The sequence below is a fragment of the Typopeltis vanoorti genome, chromosome 1, assembly GCF_054136105.1.
Source record: "Typopeltis vanoorti isolate ZY-2024b chromosome 1, IOZ_Tvanoo_1.0, whole genome shotgun sequence".
NCBI classification, from domain to species: Eukaryota; Metazoa; Arthropoda; class Arachnida; order Uropygi; family Thelyphonidae; genus Typopeltis; species Typopeltis vanoorti.
The window spans coordinates 190838123-190858219 of record NC_143549.1 but is presented as its reverse complement, the minus strand read 5'-3'; the positions used below and the strand labels follow the sequence as shown (position 1 = coordinate 190858219).

At 36.3% G+C, this 20097-nt stretch overlaps 1 protein-coding gene across 5 annotated transcripts in view; it reads left to right on the top strand.

The window, feature by feature from the left end:
- The window catches only part of LOC150110721 (sec1 family domain-containing protein 2), a 397942-nt gene that overhangs the window by 274702 nt on the left and 103143 nt on the right, over positions 1–20097 (top strand). For all 5 annotated transcript variants that reach the window (XR_016549025.1, XM_090400427.1, XM_090400445.1 and 2 more), the window contains exon 17: positions 5537–5674. Coding sequence is in view for 4 of the 5 variants with exons in the window: in XM_090400427.1 (XP_090256553.1) it covers positions 5537–5674 (138 nt within the window). In the remaining variant the exon portion in view is untranslated. The remainder of the gene's footprint in view (positions 1–5536; positions 5675–20097) is intronic.

The following is a 20097-nucleotide window of genomic DNA, read 5'->3' as shown; positions in this document are numbered from 1 at the left end:
GAATTTTAAAGTATAAATGAATTTAAGATTCATTATGGTAGATAATGAATGTGCCTTAGACGATAGAAATATAAGATCTGATAATGTTGGAGTCTTGACAAGTAACAGACTGATTTGGAGGAAAATTGTAGATAGGAAGTTAGTAATGATGTAATTTTTTTTTTTTTCCATGTAGTACTATCATATCCTGTACACCCCTTGAGGGTACATGGCAGGAATTTGATGATGATGATTATGGTAGATATGTTGCAGAGAGTTAGAGCTTCCATGATTAATCTGTGAATTCTGTATAGGTTTCTTATAATAATCAGTATTGTAATCAGAATCTCTTTTTTAAGTCTTTGAACCCAGATAATTATATATAAATAATGGTACAGGTAACCCTCGTATAATGTGGATATTAGGTTCCACAGAAATGGCGCGTTATATAAATCATGTTATGCGAGACTCAGATCACACAGAAAAAGTAGGATTATGTTCCAAAATCTTTTATTATTATTATTATTATATAAACAACAATGACATATCCAACAAAAATATTTTTATTTAATTCAGGTAATTCATGTAAGTTAAGAAAACATATAAACTATGAAACAAATACATAGTACAAACTTATAAAAATACAAATTGTACGTAACCCTCATTGCACATAATGCATAAATGTTTTAGGCAAAATAAAATGAAGTACATATTTTTATCGTTATCAGTCTTCAAAAATGAATATTTCATAGATGTTCTTTATTTACAAGTGGCCGGACATCGTCATCACTTAAAATCTCTTGGACATCGTTTGTATAATTGTCATTGCATATTTTGGCTGATTTATTATCAAGAATCAGTAATAAGACCTTGCTTATCACTATGCATTTTTTTTATTAAGTTCATAATATGGAGGTAAACAAATATTCAATTGTCTTGTGAATTTTCCCAAGCACTCCATTGAGGAATCATTATCCATACAATAACTTCCTAACTTTCTTGCTATTTGGTTTGACGTCATCTATTAATTGTACCAGTTCCTCTTCATTTAAATCTATTTCCCCATCAAATAATTTACTAATTTCATTTTCAACCATATTGCAAAAGCCCTCTAAGTGGCCATTACTATAAAAATATATTTTTTACAGAAAAAAAGCATTACATATTGTATGTAACTCACCAGAAAATAAAGTGCTCAGCTTAAGATTAACACTCTTATGATTTTTAATGTGCTTTCCTGGCAGAAAACAAAGACAATTTTCAACAATAAATACTTGATATGGTAAACAACTGACATACATGTGTACTAAAGAGTATTTCCCCTAATATAAATTCGCTACTTATAACTACATGCGCGATACGGGCAGATGCAAATTTAACGAAGATAAAATTTGATTTTTAAGTTGCGCAGTAAAAAATATATGAAAAGAAAAAGGGTTACTACAATTTGTAGACCGCTTTATATTGACACCACGTTGTATAAGTACCACATTATACGAGGGTTACCTAGATGAGTTTTTGCAACAAGTAATATACTAAACATCAGCATTAAGGAAGAACACTGAAAAATTTGAATCTAACAGATTACAACTAGGTAACAGTTTTTAACTCTTAGATGCAATTGATGAGTATACTTGGGTTAAAACTTTATTATTAGTATAGTCCTAAAAAACTTAATGCAGTCGAAAATTAATTATTTATATTAGACTTCTGTGGAATCAAAAAGACTCATTTTGATAGGTCCCTGTTGTTACAAAAAAGATCATTATGGCTCATTTACTGTTTCCACTCTCGCCACACTTTCAGGTAGTGTGTTCCATTTCCATTGAAAAAAAACCTGCTCTTCCCATTAATCTGGTAAACCCTTACCAAACTTGTCTTGGTCATATCTCACCCCCCCCACACACACCTTTCTTCCTTTTCACGAGGCTCTTTAGGTGGTATCCCCCCTCAGTCTTTCTTCATACTCCACATTCTAGGAAACCACTGTAGTCAACCATCTCTGAACTCTTTCCATTATATCCTCATCCTAATGAAAACCAGTTGACCAGATCTGTGCAGTGATCCATGTGTTTCCTGATTAATGCTTTATACATCAGAGCCATAACCTCCTTATTTCTGCATATCAAGGTTCTCATCATCATCATTGCCATAGTTTGTTCTGATAGCTTCATAGTTTTAGTAGTGTAATCCATAAACTGCCACCACTCCCAGATCTCAACTTCTCTACTTCCTTCAAAATTTCCTTACCAGTTATATACTTTATACCATCTCATCCTTCCATAAGTAAGGCCACAAAATCTTTACTCCTCATACTTTTGAACTTTGCATTGTCTGTAAACAGCTGCACATTCTTCAGTTAAACTTGTACCAATATAATTAACATACAAGTTAAATAATAATAATCTCATAATGGACTCCATACATCACACCACTAGTGGCCTTTTCTTTTTAAGATATCACTCCTGAGTACACAACTTGCTGATGCCTATTTGACAGCCAGTCACTTATCTACCTCACTAATCTAGTATCTGATACAATCCATTCCAATTTAGTCACCAACTTGTATGACAATTTATCAGTAGCTTTTGTAAAATTCAAATATACCACTGAATATGCATCTCTCTTGTCCTGGGATGGCTGCATTGTACAAGGAAGATGCATATTCAGCGGTATATTTGATCATAAGTGGATTAGTGAAATATAACCTCTCTTTAATAGATCCATTCTGATTATTATCAAGAGAAACCTTCAGGGACTCCCTGACTTAGAGGTTTCTCGTAATAATAATATCCACTATCCTGATATCATTTTTAAAACTTTCCTTTGTACTCTCTTTCTTGTATCAGAATCACTGGGGAAACCAGGGACCAGAATAGTCCAAGTGAGGTCTTATCATGCCATGTAAAGAGGCAAATTGACTTCCTTATTTTTATATGTCAAGGTTCATTTCACTATTGAGTTATCCTCTGATATTGGATATCTAATCACACTGAAGTGCATGACTTTACATTTACTGACATTGAACTGACATCCATTTCCCAATGCCCACAATTCTAGCCTATTCAGATCATTCTGCAAGTACTACATATCAGCAGCATTCCTAATCCTTCCCAATGTCATTAATGTACAGGTTGAATAACAATGGACTGATGACTGATCCTTGTGGTACACCACTGATTTCCTTAAATCTTTCAGAGATGCATCTCCCATATACTACTATTTGATATCTGTCACTCAGCTATCCTTTTATTCATGCCAATATTTTATAATCCAACCTTATATTGTCTAATTTATGCAACAGTGTTCTATGCCGTATTCTGTCAAAAGCCTTAACAAAATCGAAAAATATGCATGGTGTATCTCATTTTCTAATCAACAGTAGCATTATTATAGAACGTGTGCAAGTTTCTCAAACATGACCTTCCCTTAGTAAGCCCATGTAGTTCATTGCAAAGTAAAAATTCTCTGTCAACCCATTTCTGTATGCAAGTCCTAAACAACTTTTCCAAAATATTTGCCACCACTTCATACATACAGATAGGTCAATAGTTGGATACATTAGTCTTTGTACCAACCTCATGCAATAGGATCCATATATTCTTTCTTTTCCTGTGGAATCTTCCCTGCTCTGAGACTCAAATTATATAGCCTGGTCACAGGAATAGCCAGTTCAGCTGAAGACGCCTTTAATATCTGTGCTAATATCCCATCAGTACCTGTTGCTGAATTCTTATTCAATTTGTGCAGCAGCTGTAGTATCTTCTCCTCATACACTTAATATCTGTCAGGTGTATGAGGAGAAGGTAGCAGAAGTGCAAGTTTGTTTCAATGAATTTGGAATGAAATTCTTTGCATGAGCAAAGAAAAGGTGGCAGTGAGTGCAATATTACATACACCAGGTTGATAGCTTTTATCAAAATGGTTACTCATTAGTTGAACAATTTCTTCTACATCTGTCTTCTTCATACCGTTTGCATTCAGGAGAGTTTGTCTTTCTTATTTCTGCCTTCTTTTACTTGCAGGATAATGATATTCTTTTGGGTTGCCGAGCCAGTTTCCTTTCATACTCAGACATTTATCTTTCTGTATGACAGTTGTGACTTTCTTGGTTTGCTCCTTATAATTTTCATAATTTTCATAACTGACATCATCCTTATGCATACAATATTCCTTCCACATGATTTTTTTCTTATGAATCTCTTCAGCTTAATAAGATACACTTACATTTCACTTCAACCGTATTTTATTATTATTATTATTATTACCCAAGACCTCATAGAGTAAAGACTCATCTGGGAGGTCCTTTTATCTCACACACACACACACACACACACACACACACACACACATCTCATCATACCGTGTCTTAAATACACTCAAAACTTCTTGCAGACACCACAATCTCAGGAATTTATTTGTTATTTATTTTCAATGGTATTATAACAACACAGAATGATAAGAAAATAATATTTATTAACTTATTTGGTGATATTTTGCTGGTATTATATCTAGCATCTTCAGAGCACAAAAAGTTTCACGTGCTGTGACAAAACAGTTTGTCACAAAACAGTTTCCCACTGTTATACCAAAAATAATTTGGTATAACAGTGGGACTAATTTAAAAAAATTGTAACAGACAACACAAGGAACTAAAGTCCTAATTAGACACCATCTATGTTGGAAAAGAGAGAAAACAAATATTAATTATATCTTAACACAACTGTTTCCCAGATTTTTGGTAAATTTATACAGCCATACTTGTTGAGGTTTGAAATATGTTTTTAAGCTTCTGTTGCATTGTTTTTGGAAGTCTCAGACTAAAATTATAGACCAATCTGTGTGTCAACCTAATTCTGTATTTTTGTCCGTATTAAACCTCTCACCATCAATTTTACCACAAATTAGGTATACACCCAGATTGGTCTATAATTTTACCTTGAGACTTTTCATCATGTTTGTGAAGTGGAACAATTTTATTCTCTCCACTCTATTGAGACTTCCTGGAACATTCCATTAAGATGCTTGGTGATATGTCATTGAATCCTACTGCCTTATTGAAATAAAGGTCACTAAATTACTCATATGCCTCCTATTCACCCACCATCAGTCCTCCTTCCATACCCTCCACACTCAACTCCCCATAATAAATATGAATTGTTCAGTGAACATATTTGACCTATCTATCATCTGCAACAGTAACCATGTATCATTTTCATTTGTTACCATCAGTCTTCTACTTGTCACATGTCAAATTAACTCTCTGGGATTCTTCTTGGCATTATTGCTAATTTCTGCTCATATTGCACTTTTGCTAGCTTTATCAACTGGGTCATTTTCCCGGCTTGCTTACTGAACTCTTGATGCAACAGATTGTTGCCATTATATTGTTTTTTGGGACATGTAATGCGTATATATATTGCATTACTTCTCAAAGATTAAATTATATATTACATTTTCATCGATTTGAATTTAGGATTTTTTAAACATTGCACAAGAATATATATATATGTGGATGTGCTATACACATTATTTAAATTTTCTGCATGTTTTTCAGTTCCTTAGATAAGAAGAACATTTGTTATGCTTGTTCCTATCAGACAGATACAAAGAAATGTGTAACTCCAGATTGGTTGGATATAAATACTTCCTATAAATATCAACCATCCTATAATATTGCTCCTGGATCATATACGTACGTTCTGTTTATTATATTTTAAATAAGATGATATTTTTGTTTATTTGAATAAATATCACCCCTGCATACAGTATGCATAAATGCTGAGTGATTTAATAGAACAGAAGAACAACTACAGCATCCTAGGCTAGTTTGAGTAATGATCCATATTTTACTAAAAAAAAGCACCTCCGTAGCACAATTGGAAGAACAACAGTACGTTGTACCCTTTGAGTGGAAAGGGCCTAAGTTTGATTCACTTATCTTCTTGATGAGAAGAATCTTTATATGGGTTTTTTTAAATTGAAGGGGAGGTTAGTCGCTCTCATGTGGAGGTAGCAGTGTTTTTCTCCCAGAAACTTGGGTTTTTTTCATCCTGCATACAGACAAAATAGCCTTGAGTACATGAGCAATTTACAGACAAAATTACTAGTGGTGGTGGGTAGCATATGGCATTGGTGTTGGTGAGGATGGTAGTGGTGGTTCACTGTAGTTGGTGGATTGGGTGGTGCAGACAGAGAATTGTAGAGCAGGTGCCCTCCCTGGATGAGTCTTTGGACTGCTTGAAAGTATCATGTAATAATAAAGGTTCTGTTGTGTCCCAATTTACGATTTCTACTCTAATCTTACAAATTCCTTTTATCTATATTCTTCTAACTTCTATGCCCGAGATTTTACCCAAACTTATACCAATATCTAAGTTATTGCTCCCCGTAGTACCCCTAATATTTGTATTTATATTGCGCCTTTTGGGATATTTAGTTTAGGATATTACATACTTAAACAAGGAGAAAGAACTCAATTATATCTGAAAGTGTAACTATTGCAGTCGTGACACTTAACTCGATTCTCAACTTAAATTTTCCACGTGACTAAGTACAATATTTTCAAGTGGTTATCAACTGCACCATTTATGTTGTCATAAATAGGGAGAAAGTCAATCTCGAATATATCTCTTAGTATTTAAATATTATTGCAGTCGTGACTCTTAATCTCTTTCCTCAACATTAAATTTCCCGCGTGATTAGGTACGATGATATTAAGCGGTGCATTGGATTAGCAACATCAGACAACTCTTTTATCATCGAACAAAAGGTTTATTAAGTTTCTAAACATGGTACAATTCAAATACTAAACTAAAATACTTATAGACTAACATTAAATCATTACAAGCAATATGGCTATTTGTGATTATGCCGCCATACACATTAATTCATAAATTCACCTGATGTGAACAAATTAGATCAATTCAATCTGATTATTCATACTGAAGTAGATTAACAAATCATTCACTGCTAACACATACTTGTGACATTTCAATTATTTTATACATTACATTAGGCATTCAATTCTTAGGATACGTAATTACTTAATTCACACTATTCCGTTATACCGTTATTTGCACTAACACACAATTATGTCATTTAAATATCTTGTGCAATATAATATACATGCAAAAATACCTTAGGACTCTTAATCATTCACAAATCTTTAGCACTAGTCAATCTACACATAACACATTCTATCATATACTAAAGTCCTAGTATAACTTCAACAGTTCTGTTTTGGAATCACGATACTTTTCACAGAAAAATTTCTAGCTAACATAGGTTATGATTTACAGTACCTTTCTTGAGCTCTTCGTATGGGCCTTTATTCTTATCCAAAAAAACCGCTGGTATAACTTCTCGTAACTCTGGAATACTTTAACACACATATATTTGCTCTACTATCAGCAACGAGGACATCGATCTCTTTACAGCTTTCTGCTTTGCGTAGTTATCACTAGCGTCGAAACGAAGAAGATCCCTCCTTTTCTAGGACTCTATGGCAATTTTTCCTTTGCTTCCTACTCGGGAAAACGGGAATCGAAATCCTGCTCACTTTCGTTTCCGTGTTGCGATGAGGAGATATCACCCCTGTCGCCACTCAGGAAAACCCCGTGAACTCCGCCGGAACCAAAACCAAACTCCAAGGCCAAAAGCGACTATCCAAAAAGGGTCCCCTCTGGGGGGGTTACCAACCCTTTTATAGCTGCTCCTCTAATGGCACCTTTTCTTACTTCCTTTCTCCTCCTTCTGCTTGTTTTTTTTATCATCGACCAATTAGGGTGGCGTTTTCTCACCAAACGTCATTTGATCGGCAAGCTCTTTCTCAATGTTTCAATCCGGGGATCGGCCCTAAGCAATAGCTTTGCTTTTCTTGTGCTAGCCTGACTTAATTCCCTTTCAAACTTTTTCTATGAATTCTACTTAATAACTTAATCTCTCACATAACGTATTTTATGACTCACCCCTTTCTACTTATTTACTTAACTCTCTCATTTTTAATCATATTACAATATTAATCTATACTTTCCTTTGTTAGCTACTTATTTAGTTAGAATTCCTTATTTTAAGTGATATTACAATATTAATACATTCCTTCCTTTATCAGCTACTTTATCAACAACCCTTATGTTTTTTACATATTACTGGATGCAAGAAATTTTCCATTAAATGATTCATTTTTTTATGCAGGGGTTTTAATTTATGATATTTATTCTTCATGTTACACCATGATAGCTGAGAATACTATATTCCTAAGATATCAGGTGTAACAGTTCCAAGTCTTACATTGGATACATGTTTGTCTGAAAAACACTTTCCAAAGATTCCAGAAAAATGTTTGTCTACACTTGCAATAGGGAATGTATTAAAATAATTACAGCACATGATTAAACTTGCAATTTAAATGATAATAATTGAAAATAAGATTTTCTAATGTTATTCAGTGTGGTTAACTTTAGATATGATTCAGCTGTGTAACTGAAAATGACAAAGTCGTATTGTATTATATTAATTTATATCTCATCATCATCTTCTTTATATATTAATTTATATAATTTATATAAATTAATATAATTTATTTCTCAAGACGGCAATGTTTCAGTAGAGCACAAAGGTCTAGCTTGATGTACCAGAATCTTAACAGCGGCAGATCTTTGAAAAGGATGATGATGATGATATGAAACAGCATGAATGTAAAATGTGTTTTCTTTCTAAAAACAGAGACATAAGGCTACCATGTAGTTGATGAAGTAGAAGATCTAGAAAGGCACTTTGATTAACTTTTATGTCAAAAGCTCACTGGATGCACTGTTGGATTCTCTCTCTCTCTCTCTCTCTCGATCTTCATGACAAAATCATGATGTTTCATAGAGAACCAACCTGTAAGGATATCATCCACATACTTGTACCATAAGGATGGTTTAGGAGAGATGCTTTCCAGCAGGCATTATTTGAATTGTTCCATGAAGTAGTTAGCAAGTGTTGGAGAAACAGGACTACCCATAGTTCTATCTTCAGTTTGCTGTTTGACATATGAAATAGCCAGTCAGAGACCAACAAAATCCACAGGAAAGTCTTGATGGAGAGGAAGCCTAGTTTTTCATCTAGGCTTCCTCTCCATAAATGGACAATATCTAAGCTGAATAACATATCACCATGGCGGCAAAGACGAAGCTCTGAAATGAGAACTGTTCATAATAAATTTAGGAATTTTCCATGAAAATCCATTCCAGTCTTTTATATCCATGCTCTTTCACATTTTACCAAAAATTTGGCACTATTAAGATTAGTTCATTGAGCTTACTCTTTGTGATCTACTGAAGCACACTGCTGACTCAGGAAATATATCAGGTTCCCTTTCTTTGCTTGCTTCAATAAGAATTGTATATATCCACAAAATTGTTGCTATCTATAAGGTTTTCTTGTCATCTGCCAAGAAATGGTCCATGTTTCCATTTCTTATATTAAAGATGTATCTGAAAGAATAGCCAAACTGTTTAGATTAGTTGGCCTACAGGTGTCCATTCATCCTTTTAATAAGATTTCTGATTTGTTGGGCTCTGCCAAAAGATAAACTGCCTTTAGCCCACACTGGTAGATTGTCATGATAAACATCTTGATTATATTAAATTCCATGAGACAAGAACAGTCAGGACTTGGTGAATATGCCATCTCACCAAACAATGAGTACTTTGGAGGAAGAGAAGGTCCTTAACAAAAAATTTGTTTAGGAGCACCCATAAGTTTTGAACACACTCACTTAGACCTGTGATTTAGTGATTAAAATTATTATGTGGCATGTTTATGCAAAGAATAGTTCTGAAACCTTGCGTTGCCATCCAATCTTAACAAAATAATGGTCTGAAAGAATCCCTATTAAGGGAAATAGTTCTCCACTTATTCCTTAGGCAATGGTTTTTTTTTTTAATTAATACTTTGTCTCTTTTAAATTTGTACTATTGGGACCTTAATGTATTTTAAACTGGGGTTCTGTGTTATGTACGTATAGCTCATGCATTGGTTGAGTCTTCGTTTTCTCTTCTATTTGTTTAATTTGAAAGTCGTACTTAAGATGTTCATTTTAAAAATTTTATGGAATTTACAACCGTGTTAAAAAAACTTTTTTTATTATCCCGACATTTAGATCTTCACATCAAGATCATCATCTGGAGTGTACATAAATATACAGGACAAGCTGAGTTACATTATTACCTGTAAGTTAGAGAAACAATGATTTGATCACATGTTATTCTACTGGCATGACCTCTGGTGGAAAAAAATAAAAATAAAAAATAAATTTTTACATCAAGCTAAATTCTATTTTTACAATGACAGGAATAAACATTCTTTTAGATGGTTTTCTTTCAGAAACAATTGGTGTCCTATTTTTAGTATTATAATTCTTATTTTTGATTTACAATACTGGATTTTCTACAGTCCTGTTTATAGTTGTTCTTGGTGAGGACAGTCGAATATATACCTTCCATATGTTTGGGATTTTTAAACCATCATTGTTGTTGTTCATTTGGGGTGGTTGCTAATAATCTCACAGGCTTCCTTGAATTTCCGTTCATACCATGTTCTAGTGTGATGTAGACAGCTGGTGGTTTTCCAGTCAATTCTGTGTAAGGTATTCAGGACATGATCAGAAAGGCCAGCTTCACCATAATTATTATATTTAATGTAATTTACTTTAAAATATAAATATTTTATATTTTTATAAATAAAGGCCAGCTTCACCATAATTATTATATTTAATGTAATTTACATTAAATATAATAATTATGGTGAAGCTGGCCTTTCTGATCATGTCCTGAATACCTTACACAGAATTGACTGGAAAACCACCAGCTGTCTACATCACACTAGAACATGGTATGAACGGAAATTCAAGGAAGCCTGTGATATTATTAGCAACCACCCCAACTGAACAACAATGATGGTTTAAAAATCCCAAACATATGGAAGGTATATATTCGACTGTCCTCACCAAGAACAAATATAAACAGAACTGTAGAAAATCCAGTATTGTAAATCAAAGAATTGTAATACTAAAAATAGGACGCCAATTGTTTCTGAAAGAAAACCATCTAAAAGAATGTTTATTCTGGTCATTGTAAAAATAGAATTTAGTTTGATGTAAAAATTTATTTTTTTATTTTATTTTATTTTTTTATTTTTTTCCATCAGAGGTCACGCCAGTAGAATAACATGTGATCAAATCATTGTTTCTCTAGCTTACAGGTAATGATGTAACTCAGCTTGTCCTGTATATTTATGTACTCTCCAGATGATGATCTTGAGGTGAAGATCGAAACGTTGGGATAATAAAAAAAAAATTTTTTTAACATGGTTGTAAATTCCATAAAATTTTTAAAATGAATGCTGATCACCATGTAACCTTAAAAGAAAGGAGTACTTAAGATGTTCTTTATAGCATATCAAAAATTCTATGTTAAATAAAGTCTTACATAAGTAATAAATTCTTATTTATTAAGTTATGGCTTTAGGTTCCAATTCATCATGTGATTTTATATTTGTTAACTCAATATAACATAGCATGATTATTTTGTTAGGAGCACCCCTATGTTTTGAATGTGCTGACTTAGGAACCAACCTGTAAGGATATCATCCACATACCTGTATTGTAAGGATGGTTTAGGAGAGATGCTGTCCAACAGGCATTATTTGAATTGTTCCATGAAGTAGTTAACAAGTGTTGGAGAAACAGGACTACCCATGGCTCTATCTTCAGTTTGCTGTTTAACATATGAAATAGCCAGAGTGAATGTCAGAGAACACAAGTTTTGAACACACTCACTTAGAGCTGTGATTTAATGATTAAAACTATTATAATTAATGCTTATGACAAGAATAGTTGTGAAACCTTGCTTTACCATCCAATCTTAACAAAATTATGATCTGAAAGAATCCCTATTAAGGGAAATAGTTCTCCACCCATTCCTTAGGCAATAGTTTTTTTTTTTTAATTAATACTTTGTCTCTTTTAAATTTGTACTGTTGGGACCTTAATGTATTCTAGACTGTGATTTAGTGATTAAAACTATTGTGAGATAAATAATGTGTGTTGAAAAACATATCTTGAAATATATTTAGGGTGGAAATTGCAGTATATTGTGCTTCTACTATCTTCATAAACCTGATAATTTAACTGAGATTGTACTATATGGATAATTATTTTAAAGACTTTAGAAGGAAATTGAATGTTCTTAACAGAATAAGTCAGAAATACATTAAACACGACAAACTGTAAAAGATAAAAATACATGAAAAAATAATTAAAAACACCAGAAAAAAAAAGTTAAATAAAAATTATATCTAACTTGCGGTGTATGAGCCATTTTGATGTCATTTTCTTCAGAATTACAAAGAGCGCTCTTTCCTGAGGGGGAATTTGAGAACTGAAAAGTGAAAAAGGTGGCAGAGTTCACTTAAATGGCTATATCGAATCACTAGTCATTTTTAATGGCTGAAACTTGGGGGATAATTTTAATATTGTGGAGCTTCCAATTCTCTGAAATCACTCAGGGAAGATGGATGCGTTATGAAAATGCTATCACTTCTCATAGTTATAGTTTCTAAAATGAGTAACTGGATTTTGTAATTTTGAGTCTGTGAGACTATTGAGACTGCGATGAGTCTCAATAGATCGCAGCATGGTGGCTGCTCTTCTAAGCACGACACCAGACCAGTACCTAGGTCGTCTGTGGACAATTTGGTGCCTGCATGGCACACCTGAATGGTGTGGTGTAGGAAGCAGCTGTCACATAGTCTCAACAGCTGCCTTGATGCTTCCATTCTAGTGGCCTCATCGCCAGAGTGATCGTACCATAACCATACGAAAGCAACTCTGGCTAGCGCTGCCTTTTAACGTGCGAGGCACGAATGGTATCATTGCAGTGGCTAGACGGGATTCTGACTTAGAGGCTTTCAGTCATAATCCCACGGATGGTAGCTTTGTACCACTGATCACTCAACCAAGCACATGTATCAAGTGTCCGAACCTGCGGTTCCTCTCGTACTGAGCAGGATTACTATTGCATCGACTAGGGTAAAAATGACCTGCCATCTTTATTGGCATGTTGGACTCTCTTGGCAATGTCCACCTGTCTCGCATTAAGAACCTGTATATGTTCAGTCCTTAATGTCCTGTGTATATGAACCTAAAGTCGTTCAGTTCATGCAGTTACCACAGTATGACTATTAGCCATACTTGCCAGTGCAAAATCAATGCCTATATTATTTAAACTTTTGCCATATTTTCGTGCTGTCGCTAATGCCAGGTACAGCGCCTGCCTGGATTTGGCCAGTAGAACTTCACCTGGTCAGCAAATTATTCCTTCTTTCCCCAATTATTGATCCTTTTCCTTAACCTAGCTTACATGCTAGCTTAAATCTTCCTTAAAACTACCTTAAATATAGAGCTATGAGCTCACCTACTCCTCTCCAAGGATCTTTTATTCTTATCATTCAGAATAATTCATTATTAGGCACATTGAATCAGTGAGACCCACGATCTGAAATCCACTGAGAAACCCAATGCCTGCGAGTTAGAAATAAACCTCCCTACGGTGTATGTGCATAGGGGCACAGTGAGAGTCTTTAAGGTCACTCTCACCTCTTCCCAACCCTAGCAATGGAAGTCAGATAGCCAATTCCCTACGATAAGCTCGTGTGCCTAGGTGCACGGGTGGGATGGCAATTCCCCATGTTAAAGACAGCACGAAGGCCCGATCCTTCTCGGATCCGCAACGAGGCCAAGCATATCTCTTCGGGATCCTTGATGGTCACCTGCACCCGGTATAATGAAAGTAGTCACTGGGAATTACTTATATTGATTATTATCCTGAAATATCTTTATAAATTGCTCACCAAAAAAAAAAATTATGCAATCTTGGACGATAAGTCTCAATAGATCGCAGTATGGTGGTTGCTCTTCTAAGCATGACATCCAAACCAGTACCTAGGTCGTCTGCGGATGATTTGGTGCCCGCATGTCACACCTGAATGGTGCACCGTTATTCATCGTTATTGGGAACAAGAAGTCGTGCCCAACTTACAGACTGGCTTACAGACTAGCTTACATCTAGGAACTACATTCCCACCTACTCCTATCAGGGAACTTCAAATAATATTATTATATTCATCAGTCAGAGTAATTCATTATTAGGCATATCGACTCAGCGAGACCCACAATCTGCAATCCACCAAGAAACCTAATGCCTGTGATTAGAAAGAACTTCCCTACGGAGCATGTGCATACGGGCACAGTGAGAGTCTTTAAGGGCACTCTCACCTCTTCCCAACAAGACATCGCTTGGTCTTAATTCCCCGTGATGGGGGATTTGATAAGAGGTGGTGAATGAAAAGGTACACAAGGTCCATTTTCTGGGATGTAGAATGAGCAGGGTGATTAAAGCATTTACAAATCATTTGACTGGTAACAGGTAAAGAGGAATGTCTTGAGGCTGTTGAGGAGAGTGAAAGATAACAGTATGGTAGGTAAGGTAGTCAGTGTGTTGTCCTAGTATGATAATGATGAGTTGAGAAGGCAAGTAAAGATTGTGAATGGTATGCTAGCAGAGTTGTGTGGGATAAAAGCAGTTCATTTTGTGAATGCGAAGAATTTAAGGGTTGGATAGAGCAGTATAAGAGATGGACTACATTTCAGTGGATTTGTGTGAGTCGGTTGGAGAAACTGTTGTTACAAATGAAAATGACTGAAGTGAATATAAGACCTGAAGGATCAAGAGGTGTTGTGGAAGAGCAGGAGAATAACGTTGGCAAGTTTGCGAATGAAGAGGTGAGTGGCACAAGTGAAGAGAATGAGAGAGAGAAGGAACACGGTGGTCAGGGAAATGGTTGAGATCAGGGTGGACAGGGGGACACTGTATGAAAAGTGTGCATGTATTTTCAGATGTGGATGTGTGAGTATGCAAGGAAGGATTAAGATAGTCGAGAATGTGGGAGTGACATTTAGGTCTGGGAAGGAATATAATATCAGTGATGATAGGCAGGAATGGATGGGGGTGGAGTTTGGAAGAGTCATATTTGAGAAGTGAAGTCAATGGGATTTGTTGTAGAAACAGAAATGAGCTAGTGTGTATGTTTACAAATGCTGGAAGTATTCAAAATAATGGGAATGAAATTGTAGCATTGATAAAGTTAATTTGCTCAAACATGAACTCTATAATGGTATAAGTGAGACATAGTTGAACAAAATGACATTCTGACAGGAATATAGATGGAAGGATATGTAGTCTTTTGTGAAGACAGATAAAGCAAAAAGGAGGAGGAGTGTTATTGATGATGACAGAGAAGTTGTGCCCATCTAGGGTGAAGGTGCAAGGAGCAAGTATTGATAGTGGTTTTGAAGTAGATGATGTGAAGTGGAGGTGGACAGAAATATTTAGTAGGGTGTTGTTATAGACTTGGTAATGTAGAAAGCTAAACTAAGCACCTTTAGTACAGACAGGAAATATAGACATTCCTATCCCAAAGTCATGATCAACAACAAGCTAATTGAAAAAGTCACAAATCCAAAATACTCTTATTACTATTATTATTACGGGCAACTCCAGGGAGTCATTAGACTCATCGAGGGAGGCCCCAAATCATATTCATCACAACTATTTGACATTCATACAGTATCTATCATACCTCGCCTTAAACTCATTCACTGTCACAGCATCCACCACAGACTCAGGGAGCGCATTCCACTCATTCACTACTCTAAAAGTAAAGAACCCAGCTCTAACACCTTTACTAACCACACTTTTGCCCAGTTTCCATGGATGTCCCCTAGTCCTCCCACAACCAGCCCTGTTCTCAAAAATATCTTCTGAATCAATTTTATAGAAACCCTTCAGTAATTTGAATGTCTCAATCATATCTCCCCTCCTCCGCCAATCAACCAATTTTTGCAACCCACAAATCCTCAACCTGTTCTCATACGGTTCATTCCACAGACCTGCTATCATCTTGGTCACTCGCCTCTGGATCCTCTCCACCTCCTCCCCATCAAGAAGAAACCTAGGTGACCAAATCTGAGCACAGTAGTCTAGATGGGGTCTTATCAAGGCTCGATACAGAGGAACAATAACCTGCTTGTCAACGTATTCTTCAGCAACCAAGTGATTTGATGAGCTGATTTGGCCACTTTTGCAATGTGTCCCCTAAATTTCAATTCCTTATCTACCAACACTCCTAAATCTCGTGCCTCATCAATTTCCTGGAGCACGGTTCCACCAATGCAGTAAACTGCCGCCAATCTTTTCACCCCAAAATGCATAACCTTACATTTTGCCACATTAAACTGACATCCATTCTCCTTAGCCCAGACCTCCAATCTATCCAAATCATCCTGCAAAATTTTGACGTCATCTGCATTCACTATTGCCCTACCCAACTTCGCATCATCCGCAAACAAATGAACTGTTCCTCTCAGATCCTTTCCTATATCATTTATGAACAAATTAAACAGCAGTGGTCCAAGAACAGATCCTTGTGGCACACCACTAGTCACAGGCCGTCTTGTGGACTCTACTCCTGAGTAAACCACTCTCTGATATCTCTCCGTCAACCACCCTCCTATCCATCTCACCAACCCTATGTCCATCCCCATATGCCCCAATTTACTGATTAGAATTCCATGTGGTATCCTGTCAAAGGCCTTGGCAAGGTCCAGTAGAATCACCGTAAACCCATTACCCTTATCCAGTTCAGCCGTCACTGTGTTATAATACGTGAGCAAGTTACTGAGGCATGACCTACCCTTCACAAAACCATGCTGTCCCCGATACAGTATCCCATTTTCTTCTATCCAATCTTGTATTTTCCTCTTGACTATTTTCTCTAAGACCTTGATAATGATTCCTGTTATGCTGTTTGGCCGGTAATTTTCAACAGCAGCCTTGGAACCACCTTTGTGCAGTGGAACTATTTTCCCCTCTTTCCACCCCCTTGGGACTGACCCAGTCCTGAGGCTCAAATTAAACAAAATGGTCAAGGGCACTGACAATTCTTTGGCCGCCCGCTTCACGTACGACACAAGCTGGTATACCATCCAATCCCACAGATGTATTGACATTGAGGTTCTGTAATAGACTAGTTACCTCTACTTCATTCATCACAATTCCAGTATAAGCTGTTGGTTCTTCCATTCCTGCAAAGTCACCACCTGGATGATATACTCTTGCAAAGTGCTCGCTCAGTAATTCCACAATATCGACTGATTCGGTTACCTCCCTACCCTCAGCATTTTTTAAGATCATTCTACCATGAGCATTTTTCCTTTTACTTGCAACATATTGAAAAAACTGTTTGGGATTCTCTTTAGCCTGCGTGGTCAATTTCCTTTCGTAATCTGCTTTTGCTTTTCTTACCACCCTTGTTACCATCCTGGCCTGAGCTTTATACTGTTCCTGCGCCTGATGGTCACCCTTCTCCTTAAATTTCCTCCACAATTGTTTCTTTTTTTGCAGCTCAAGCTTAATAGTGTTATTCATCCATTTAACCCCTAATTGATTTATTATTCGGACTCTTGGTATACAGTCAACCATTGCCTCCTGCAAACAGTTCTTAACCACCTCCCATGCACTATCAACATCCAGCCCTTGCAGTTTTACATGCCATGGCATTGAGCCAAGCACACACCTAAGCTTGTCATACTTACCAGCCCGGTAATTCCACATGTACCCTGTCTTAATTGTAAATTCGACTCCTTTAGCCACCTCCCAAGTCATGACTTTATGGTCACTCTCACCAATTGGTGGCAACATGGTCATGTTCATTACAGCCACATTCTCGGTTGCAATTACTAGGTCCAGCACTCTCTGCCCCCTGGTATTTTCCAATACATGTTGCGTAGATAGTTGTCCCTTAATAACCGCATAAAATCCAATTCCTTCCTCCCATGTGCCCTCTCCTCTTTCCAGTCAGTGTTACCATAATTGAAATCACCCATAATAATTACCCTCCTTCCACTCATTTCTTCTATTTGCTTATCCATACTATCCCCACCATCCACTCCATCACCCGGTCTATAGCAGCACCCAATTGTATATTTTGTTCTGCTGAATTGTATCTCACACCAAACAGCCTCAAATGTGCTTTTTTCCCCATCATGCAGTTCAACTTCAATACTCCTTGGCTGAAGATCATCAGCTATCATCACTAACACTCCTCCCCCCTTTTTATTCACCCTGTCACTCCTGAACACGCTATACCCGTCGCATTCAATCCCACTAGCTTTATCATCTTCTGTCAGCCATGTTTCACTAATACCGACAACCTCTGGCCTGGAAGTGCCAACCATGGCCAAAAACTCTTCCTTCTTGTTCCTAATACTCCTGGCATTAGTGTACATAAATCGCAGAAGCCCATTTGTCCCATCCTTACTTTGATGCCTTATACTAACTATCCCATTCTGATTTGTTGTCCGTTGTACTTGCTCGGGCATAATATACTCATTCATACACTTAACTGCCCCCCTAAAGTCAGCATATCTACTCCCCCCCCCTCTTAATAAATCTAGTTTCCCTGAGTCTGTGCATCCACTTCCACATCATTCATCAACACTCTTTCAAGTCTCCGTACACCAACTCCATTCAAATACCTTGGTATTATGCTTGATCAGGAATTACGTTTTGCACAACACATCTCTAACGCTTCCAACAGAGCTTTTAAAAAAAAATTAAATATACTGAAAAGGCTTTGTGGAACAAATTGGGGTGCAAAGCCAGAAATCCTCGAAACTACTTACACTACACTACACTACACTAATAAGGGCAATAATGGAATATGCAGCACCTATCTGGTCACCTTTGGCCTCATCGGTAAAGGAAAAATTAGACAAAATACAAGCAAAAGCATCCAAGATTATCATTGGTGCAGTCTCATCTACTTTTAACATCAGAGCCCAATAGGAATGTGGGATTGACCTGCTGGAGAACAGACAAAAATTTGCCACCGTAAAATTCATAAATAATATCAGAAGCTACTAAAGCAATCATATCTCCCTAAAAACTTATGAACATTGGAATCAAAAATGCAGACTTCACAGATCATCAACTTTACAATATAATGACACTATCAGGAAGGAAATAGGTCTTGATCAGCTAAATGCCCACATAAACAAAGAACCTCTATTTTCAGTCCTTTACCTCCAAATACCTCCATAAATCTAAACCTAACCAAACTCTGTACAAAAAAAAGAATCAAAAGAAATGCTCAAAGAAAAAGGCGTAAATACTATCAACCTTCTTTCATCCTCCAAACAGGTTATTTGTTATACTAATGGATCGTCAGACAACAATATGATTAATGGAGGCACTGGTGTTCTCCTACTCTCAAAAGGTGAAAAACTTTCAATAAAAGTTGGATCTGGGAGAATTGCTTCCAATTTTACCAGTGAACTTTGCACAATAAATAAAGCACTCGAAGCCTACTTAAAATTATCATCATCTCAACAATCTGAGGAAATTATAATTTACAGTGACTCAAGATCAGCTATGGAGGCAATCAAAAATGGCAATACTAAGCTCACACAAGACACCTATAAACTCTTAAATCAACTAAAGTGTTTAGGAAAAAGTTGCAATTTACAATGGATTCCTACTCATATAGGCATTGATTACAATGAAGCAGCTGATAAATTAGCAAAAGAGGCCAGAGAACTCAACCAAGAAAAACTCACTTGATAACTCTTGCTGATGCTAACGCACTAGCAAAAGCTAAACTAATTCCACTGACATCAGTGATACAACATCAAATTCCCGAAATCAATACTGACAGAAAGACTTCCACCACGATAGCAAGACTACAAACAGGACATTATAGAAGAATGAAGATCAATACAGATGATATGAGAGAACATACAGAAACTGCAACAACTGCCCTAATACTGAACTGACACCCACTTACATCTTTACCTGTCCAGCAATTACAGCAGCCTTGCAAGAAATAAATCCTAATTCTGAACAACAGCCCTATACAAACAAAATCATTGACATAGCCAAAGCAGTTCAAGGAGCACATAGAAACATCTGAGACTCTTCAAAGGACAAGACGACAACAACAACAATGTGGAAA